Source organism: Enhydra lutris, unplaced genomic scaffold (genome assembly GCF_002288905.1).
Source record: "Enhydra lutris kenyoni isolate GAN:26980312 unplaced genomic scaffold, ASM228890v2 scaffoldscaffold47, whole genome shotgun sequence".
Classification (NCBI taxonomy): Eukaryota; Metazoa; Chordata; class Mammalia; order Carnivora; family Mustelidae; genus Enhydra; species Enhydra lutris.
Window position 1 is genome coordinate 764,061 of NW_019154131.1, and position 8,936 is coordinate 772,996.

At 45.5% G+C, this 8,936-nt stretch overlaps 1 protein-coding gene across 1 annotated transcript; it reads left to right on the forward strand.

Annotated features, from left to right (window-relative positions):
• The first annotated feature begins 980 nt into the window (after positions 1 to 980).
• Positions 981 to 6,692, forward strand: LOC111156638 (visual system homeobox 1). The gene is made up of 5 exons (XM_022517649.1): positions 981 to 1,404; positions 3,477 to 3,555; positions 3,974 to 4,097; positions 5,049 to 5,229; positions 6,406 to 6,692. The coding sequence occupies exons 1-5, from the start codon at positions 981 to 983 to the stop codon at positions 6,690 to 6,692; spliced, it is 1,095 nt and encodes a 364-aa protein (XP_022373357.1).
• The last annotated feature ends 2,244 nt before the right edge of the window (positions 6,693 to 8,936 follow it).

Here is an 8,936-nt window from a genome sequence, read left to right on the forward strand (position 1 = left end):
CACAGGTCTTATGTTCCAATTTATCCCCCACCCAATGAAGAGTTCCCAGATAAAATACTGGTACATTCTTACACTAAAAAAATATTCACTGGTTATCTGAAATTCAAATTTCACTGGACCTCCAGTACTTTTGTTTACTAAACTGGGCACTCTTCCCTGGTTCACTTTACATCTGTCACTCTCTACTACTCCCCTAGCTCCTGTGAGTTTAATACAGGCTAAAGCCATTTAGAGAGCAGGGAGTAACTTCGGCTGGAGATGGAGTGGGAGTGGATTAAATAAATGTTTCCCACTCCCTTCCCTTGGAGATTTTTTGGGAAGGCCCTGGCGGTGGAGTTGGAAGGCTGGCGTGTGTCATATTGGTGGTAGTATGGCTGGGAATGAGGTCTTAGGTCTTTTTAAAAAATATTTTTAAAAGTTTTACTTATTTAAGTAATCTCTACACACCAGGTGGGAACTCAAACTCATAACCCGAGAGTCAGAGTCTCATGTTCCTCTGACTGAGTCAGCCAGGTGCCCAGAGGACCTAGGTCTTGAGAGGAGGCTTTGGGGACAGCTGTGAGCAGGACCTCCACCTAGAGAATCTGGAAGGAAAAGGAAGACCACACCGGGGCCTGGAATATGTGGCTTTTAGAGGAACCGGCAGATGGGGGGGGGGTCGTCCCCTTCTTACTTTCCTCTCCCTGAGAATGGGGGCGGGGAGAGGGTTGGATGGGGAAAGGGCAGGAGGACAGCTGGAGAGGGGAGAGAAGGAGGTGATTGAGGGGACTGCAGCTGGGAGGGCGGCGACCGAGGGGAGGGAAACTTGTAGCGTCCGCATCTCGCGGGGTCCGGGGCGATGACGCGTCCGCGACCCACTGATTGGACCCTCCTGGCCTTCCGCGCCCGACGGGGTGTCCAGCAGTATAAAGCGTCCTCTGAGCTGCGCCCACTCAGCAAACCGGACCTAGCGAAGGTCAAGTCTCGCCAACTGAGAAGCAATGACCTACCAGAACGCACTTTCCGACGGGCGCTCCAGGAGCAGGGCGCTGGAGCCTGGTGGCTCACCTAGTGTTCCGCGCCCCCGCAGCTTCGCCATCACAGACCTGCTGGGCCTGGAGGCTGAGGTGCCGGCGCCTTCCGACCCCGGGCCAGGATCTGGTTGCGAGACCTCCCCGGCCGCACCCTGCACGGGTCCGGGTGTCGCGAGCTCCTGCCTGGCGCGCGGGGCCCTCCCACTGGGGCTTGGACTTCTCTGTGGCTTCGGCGCGCAGCCTCCTGTGGCTGCTCGGGCGCCCTGCCTGCTTCTAGCCGACGTGCCGTTTTTTCCACCCGGAGCGCCTGAGTCCGCTGTCCAGCAAGCACCAGGTGGTCCGCCTCCCCACTTCAGCAGCCAGAAGAGCAGCGAGAGCGTCTCGACGTCCGGTAATCAGAAGAGCCCATCCGGGTCTTGCCCCTCTTTCCTCCGGCTTGGGCAGTGCAGGGGTAATTCACCATAACCTCACTGAGCCCCTATCCCCAGCATCCCGGATCTAAGGGAAGTCGGGACCCTAGGCCGTGGTCCCGTCGGAGGAGGCGTATTCTCTCAGCCTCGATCCCTGCCCCTTGCCTCTCCCTAAATCCCTGCCTCTTCTCCGGGATCTAGTCCCGCAGCAGAGCGGATATCACCACCACCCTGTTCTCGACCTACCCTGGGGGTCTGGGCAACCAAGCAGCAGTTTCCTGAGGGTTTTTCCTCAGCGCCCGACGCGAGTCTCGGCCTCTACGAACGGCATAGGTCAGTGAGGCCCGGGCGTGCTTGTTCATCACCTGCACAGAACCCAGTACCCTGCGTGCGCTCAAAGGTTTGCTGGATTAAAGATTGAATAGCGCGCGGCCTGGAGGCCTGGAACTGTCCGCCTTCTGGGGTGCTGAAAAGGGAATCTAGGTACCGCGTTTTTCACCTTGTGCTGCCTTCCCTCCTTCCCACACGTGAGAAAGGACTAAACTCGCCAATTTCGTTGCGCTATGCTCAGCATTTTGTTCTGAGCCCAGTTATTTCCTCAAAGAAGTCGAGGCGGAATATGGGGAAAGGGAAAGAGGCAAAAAGAAAAAAAAATTAGAGGTCTGGGGTGTGGGCGGAAGAAAACAGAGAATTATATTAGAAAACGTGGACTGAGAGAAACTGTGTAGAGCCTAGAGCTGAGCATCCAGGCAGCCAAGGCAAAAGAGTACATTGAGTCTCCACTGATAATAAAAGTAACAAAATAATAAAACTAAGCATGACAAATCAGCAGGCAAGCAAACTTTCATTCTGCTTTAAAAAAAAACTATTAATAGGTCTTTCTGTAAAATAAAACAAACTATTATATTAGTAATTTCACTAAAAAATTCAGAAACCACCTTCATAGGATGAGTTTTTTTTCTTTCTGAGCACTGGTAAAATGAAAGACAAAATAGGACTAGATTTTGTCAAGAATGAGTTTCCTGGATCCCACTTCCAGGGATTTAGAATTGGTACAGCAAGGCAGGGAGTGCAGTTCTGACAAGGCTTCTAATGTCAAACCTCGGCGCCCACCCCTGGTTAGAGAAATGTTGATGTATTGGTTAAAAGGAGGGGTTGGAGGTGGAAAGAAGTGAATGAATTTGGGAGTTGGGAGCTAAGTGGTTGTAGAGAGTGCCATTAACAGCCAAGTAGCTCCACACAGTCTTCATACAATACTTCACCATGTACAACCTGTGTGATCTTGGGCAAGTTACTTAATCTCTCTGCACCTCAGCTTCCTCATCTGTAAAAATAGGACAATACTAGCAGCTCCCCTGAAGTTCTTTTATTTTATGAAGAATAACTGTGATAATGCATGGACAATGCTAAGGAGAGTGCCTGGAATATAGTAAGTGCTAACAATGCTAGTGTGTATTAATAAATGTTAACATTCCTCAGCAGAATCATAACTTCAATCCTCATATTAGAATCCAGAGAAAGTGAAAAATATGCTCACTTTTTTCTGGGGCACCTGGGTGGCTCAGTGGGTTAAGACTCTGCCTTCGGCTCAGGTCATGATCCCAGGGTCCTGGGATTGAGCCCCACATCGGGCTCTCTGCTCAGCATGGAGCCTGCTTCCCTCCTCTCTCTCTGCCTGCCTCTCTGCCTACTTGTGACCTCTGTCTGTCAACTAAATAAACAAAATCTTTTAAATTAAAAAAAAAAGAAAAATATGCTCGCTTTTTAAAAAAAGATTTATTTATTTATTTGAGAGATTGCATGCATAAGTGGGGGATGGAGAGGGAGAGAGAATCTCAAGCAGACTCCATGCTGAGCATGGAGCCTAACTTGGGGCTGTTTCATAACCCTGAGATCATTACCTGAGCTGAAACCAAGAGTGGGAGACTTGACTGACTGTGCCACCCAGGTGCTCTGAAAAATAGGCTCACCTTTAAAACAGGGTTTTTTTTTTTTTTTCAATAAAAGGTAATGTGCTCACCTTTAAAATCTTCTCTTTCTCCTGTGCTAACAGATGAGGACAGCCCATCTGAAGAGAGGCGTGGCCTGAAACTGTCCCCTACTCCTGGCAAGAGGAAGAAGAGGCGGCACAGGTATATAACCAGGCTGTCTTCCCTGGCCCTTTACTTAGGACACAGAATCTAGGAATCTATGATGCTGCATTATGGCAGGCCCTATGGCCTCTTGGTTGACACATAATAGCCATTTGGGAACATAATTCTGCTATTCACAGGAGGCTGCAGCATAATCTTTGTAGCATTTTAAAGACACAATTTTGTGGACCTTTAAAATAGATCTTAGAATGAGTTGATAGAATTCATCGAGGAGGAAAAAATATGTTAAAGAACTTCTGGACTTTCCAGAGGCCAATCATTTAGAGGTGGGATATCCAGTTATCATGAGGTGGCCTTTTAAGGTGTGGAAAGGCAGGCACGGGGTCTTCTACATCTGGGAAGCCTGGCAGCCTCCTGTGGACATGCACTTACACATGTGCTTTGGGTCTCCCTACAGGACTGTTTTCACTGCCCACCAGCTGGAAGAGCTGGAGAAGGCATTCAGTGAGGCCCACTACCCTGATGTGTATGCCCGGGAAATGCTGGCCATGAAAACTGAGCTTCCAGAAGACCGAATACAGGTGTCTGGGGTCCCCTTTCTCTTTCCCAAAGACATCACAGAGAACATGCTTTTTTTCACATACACACAGGCACCTCTAAACAACCCCACACGTTTCCCTTGACACACAAACCGAAGCTCACTTAGCTGCAGGTCCCATAATGTTGGAGCCATTCTGTATGTTTATTCCAAGAAGATAGCACCTGTAACCCGAATGTCTTTTTCCTTTTATTAATTAATTCCTTAAAATTACACAATAATGTATGCTGCAACTAAAAACTACATATACAGTTATATCTATCTATAACTCTATTTATCTATCTATCATTTATCATCTCTTTGACTATCATTCCCTGAGAGAAACCAACATAAATAGCCCATTGTAACCTTTCGGCACACCATCTCTGTCATATATATTTGGCCCTGAATATGTTTACATGTGTATACCTATAGATATATGTATTTTTACACACATGGAATTTTTTTCTTTGTTTATACAAAAAGGCATTGTGTTATACTTCTTAGCCTCTTTGCTTGACAACACATTTTGGACACTTCCCCAGGTCAGAAGATATGTCACTATTTCTTTTTTTTAACAGCTAATCAATACTCCTTATTGTTTCTTTATTAAGATAATATTTTCCAGGAGAAATTTCACCAACAAACCAACAACCTGACATTAAAAGGGACCATTGTCACTGTGAACTCTTTCCAACCAATGAGAAAAATCAGGAAACATAATAGTCCACTTCTTTACACGACATGGGAAATAATACTGATTGCATATTACCCACACCCACATGATGAGTCCCTGTGAGTTTTGAGTGAATAGTAGACACAGATCCTTAAGGTCTGGGATTTGAACCATTAGTTGGCTGTTTTTAGGACTCCCTGCTAAGGGACACTTAAGAGCATCCTCTTTACTGTGTCTCCTCCTGTATGCTCTTCTGCTTCCTGTCTTGCCTCACATCAGGTCTGGTTTCAAAACCGGAGGGCCAAGTGGCGGAAGCGGGAGAAGCGTTGGGGTGGTAGCAGCGTGATGGCCGAGTACGGCCTTTATGGGGCCATGGTGCGACACTGCATCCCACTGCCAGACTCCGTCCTCAATTCCACCGAGGGTGGCCTGGTTGGTTCCTGTGCACCCTGGCTCTTGGGTAAGGAAGAGGGCCCTGCAGCCAGCAAGAAGTCCAGAAATGCTGGGGGAGGGGCCAGGGTTCCCTGAAGGGCAGCCATTTGCCAAGCCAGTCAACATCCATTAACTCAGTTTTGGGCCTAGAATATCACATTGATTTTAATTAATTCCAAGGCTGAAACTATGGTCAGTAGAATTATTTTTCATCAAAACTGTAGGCAGTGTGTGGAAAGGTCACATCAGTTCTTGGTTCTAGAAGTGGAATGATATACTTGTAATTTGTGAAATATGTTTCCAAACTGTTGAGTGCTATTACAATGTTTGGAAACCATACAATGTAGAGTTCATGGTAATAGGAATGAGGATAGTGCTAAGCAGAGAAATCTGTAGGTGATTAACCCCCTACATACAAGAAAGTTTGGGGTCTGAGTCCTAGTTCCGCCATTAACAACTTGCTATTTTCTGTCTCATAGAACAGTCTACTCAAGAGAGGTCCAAGCTTTGGGACTGGGCATTCTGGGTGTTTTCTGTACCAGAAACGAATGGGATCACACCTGGGAGGAATGAGTCACAAGATAGCCCCTGGGGCAGGGTAGGAGATTAGAATTAGGGGTGTGGGGGGTGGTGGGGGGTGGTGTGGAAGAGTTTTTTATTTAGCACTCATTTAGCCCCTAGGGTCATTCGGTCATTCGCTGTGGTGAGACTTGAGATAACAATTGTAAATATGGCCTAGACTTTGCCCTCAAAGACTGAAGAGCCAGAGAGAATTTTGGGCTGGGAACCAAATCCACCCCTCTGAACTTCCACAAGCAGATCAGGTGTAGGGTGGTGGTGCTTACTGATATCTGCAGACCTGTAGCCACAAGAAAGTGGGCCCAGTGCTGCCAGACATCTTACTTTCAGAAAAGCTGGAAGTCTGGCTTTTGATGTGCCATCTCCTGATTTCAAAACATTGGCAACAATTAAATTAAGAGAAAATCATTTTAATACCTTTGCTGGCTGCACCCCACAGGCAGACATCACATTTTAACACCTAATGGGGTTAGTTACCTACTTGGATCCTTAGAGACCCCAGAGATGGGCACTGATGAGGGCACTTTTAATGGAATTTCGAGAACAATGACCAGGAAGAGATTTACAAAATTGCTGAATTTGGAGATATCTATTTTTAGTTTTTTCTCTTTTCTTTTTTTGGAAGGGATGCATAAGAAATCCACAGGGATGATAAGGAAACCGGGAAATGAAGAAAAGCTGACAGGACCCTGGAACTCAGACCATCTCCAGGAAGGTTCTAGCCCAAGACTGGCAGAATCCCAGAGAGGCTCAGATGAAGCCCGCCCTGAGAATGGCTTGGAAGATGTGGCTATTGATCTCTCCAGCTCTGCTCGGCAGGGGACCAAGAAAGCACACCAGGGCAACAGTGTCCTAGGATGCTCAGACTCCTCCGGGCTGGAGGGGCTCCAGCCAGGAAAGGTAGGAGCCTGATGAGGCCCACAGGACCCACCCTCAAAGGCTGGGCAATGTGTTCATCCCTCATGGCATTTTCCACAAGACAGAAGTAGTCTACGACCAGTACTCTCAGCTGGACTTTCTTCTTCCAGTGTCAGGATACAACGCAATGCCACTTGCTTTAAGAAGACAAAGGGATGGCTTAGGGAAAATCCCATTTTACTCTAGATGGAAACCATTCCTTAAAGGCACTTGAACCAGTTAATTTCATGTAAAATTTTACATCTCTTTTATAGAACTTGAGGAGAGAGGATTTAAAGTTCAAAAAGCATATATACTTCTGGGCCTCATTTTGAAATTTGGTTCAATATACTGTGTAGATTAGTAGGTGAGGTCTGATGTTCTTACTCTGAATTTGAAAATATAAATTTATTTAACCTCCGGAGAATCAGATGTCTTTAAAAATAGCAAAGAGCCCATACAGACATGAATGAATTAAAGTATCTTTACCTTAAACTTGGCTTTGGACATTTCGATTTTCTTGTTAGGGAATACTTTTGTATTATCCTCAGTGTCATTCGATAGGCTGTATACATTGGAACTCATAAGTAAGAAAGAAAGCCATACTTTCCCTTCCCTTCTGAAATCTTATGGGACCATGTTTAAATAATTATTCAATATCTATAAGCAATGTTTTAAAGATAGATGAGTCTTCTTGGTCTTTTAAAATTTATGTTTGAAAGCAACTTGGATTTCATGAATGTTTCCTTTCCTGTATTTCTTTTGCCACATTTATTTTTTAAGAATAAATGTTGTGTGGTGTGTTGCACCTCAGGGTACTCCTTCTGTTACATGTGTATGCAATGCCACTATCACTGATTCCCTAAAGAAGCTCCTCCCCACTCCAGCCCCTTTGGCCCCCCTTTTTTTTCTTAAGATTTTATTTATTTATTTGACAGACAGAGATCACAAGTAGTCAGAGAGGCAGGCAGAGAGAGAGAGGGAAGCAGGCTCCCTGCTGAGTAGAGAGCCTGATGTGGGGCTTGATCTCAGGACTCTGAGATCATGACCTGAGCCAGAGGCAGAGGCTTAACCCACTGAAACACCCAGATGCCCCTCCTTTGGCCCTTTTTAATCTCAGAATATCTTTAGGCTGTAGCACATATCATGTGTAGTTTTGTAAACTCCCACTGGGTGGCAGCCAGGTCTAATTCACTTTTTTAGTTTTATTTTACTATTTTACTTTATTTTTGAGAGAGAGAGTGCGCACATGTGAGAGAGTGCCTTCATGCGAGAACGGGGAAGGAAGCGGCAGAGGGAGAGGGAAAGAGAGAATCCAATGATCTCATGACCCTGAGATCATGACCTGAGTGAAAATCAAGAGTTGGATACTTAATCGACTGAGCCACCCAGCTGCCCTTAATTTACCTTTTAGAGTTCAAGTTCAGAGAGAGCTTAGATTCATGAGGCAGAAGTGTGAAGCTTCATGATAAAGCCAGAGTGGGGAAGGAAAGTGGGGATCCCCCATTTGAGAGGCCTTCTCTAGAAGTTGGTGCAGTCAGACTGGGTCTGTTTTTCCCATCTTTCCAGATGATAAAATAAAGGCTCCCTTCCTTTGGTCTTTCTCATCCTAGCTAGTTCCATACTATTGGGAGAAGTAAATGTTACCTATTCTTACTGTAGAAACAGAGAACCATGAGCACTACATCCTTTTATTCATTCTGGCTCAGAGAGAGCATTGCTGAATCCCGAGACTAAAGGGAGAAAGATCAGGTGTTGGCAAAGAACTCTAGAAATTATGTTCTAACTTTCCTGTCTAGAGGCACCAGACCATGCTCAAGCCAAATGGCCATGCTTGTTCTGGGCCATCTTCTGCCTCACAGCTGGTTGTAAGATTCTTGCTTCCATCTCTCTTCCATCTCTAGGGTTGAGTTTGGGGGAAGGAGCTAGTAACCTGTGCAACCAACATACATCAAAGTTCTCCCACAAATGGACACATTTTCTGGAAAAATACATTTTACTAACACTTCAGAATAAGCATGAACTTTGAAAAATCACTAACCAAAAAAGTCATAAACATTTGTACTATAGACAGAAGTTCCTACCCCAGGAAAGCAAAGTGAATTTAGTATCATAAAAGGAAATTATTTAAACATTTTATTAACAACTCAAACAACTCAATGAATATTAACATTCGTTCAAGAAATACCTATTTCTTTTTTTTTAAATTTCTTTTCAGCGTAACACTATTCATTGTTTATGCACCACACACAGTGCTCC

Excerpts from the sequence above, each read along its gene's own strand:
- LOC111156638 (XM_022517649.1), top strand. The coding sequence starts at position 981 with ATGACCTACCAGAACGCACTTTCCGACGGGCGCTCCAGGAGCAGGGCG. Across the intron at positions 3,556-3,973 it reads AGGAAGAAGAGGCGGCACAG|GACTGTTTTCACTGCCCACC; the intron begins GTATATAACCAG and ends GTCTCCCTACAG. Across the intron at positions 5,230-6,405 it reads CTGTGCACCCTGGCTCTTGG|GGATGCATAAGAAATCCACA; the intron begins GTAAGGAAGAGG and ends TTTTTTTGGAAG.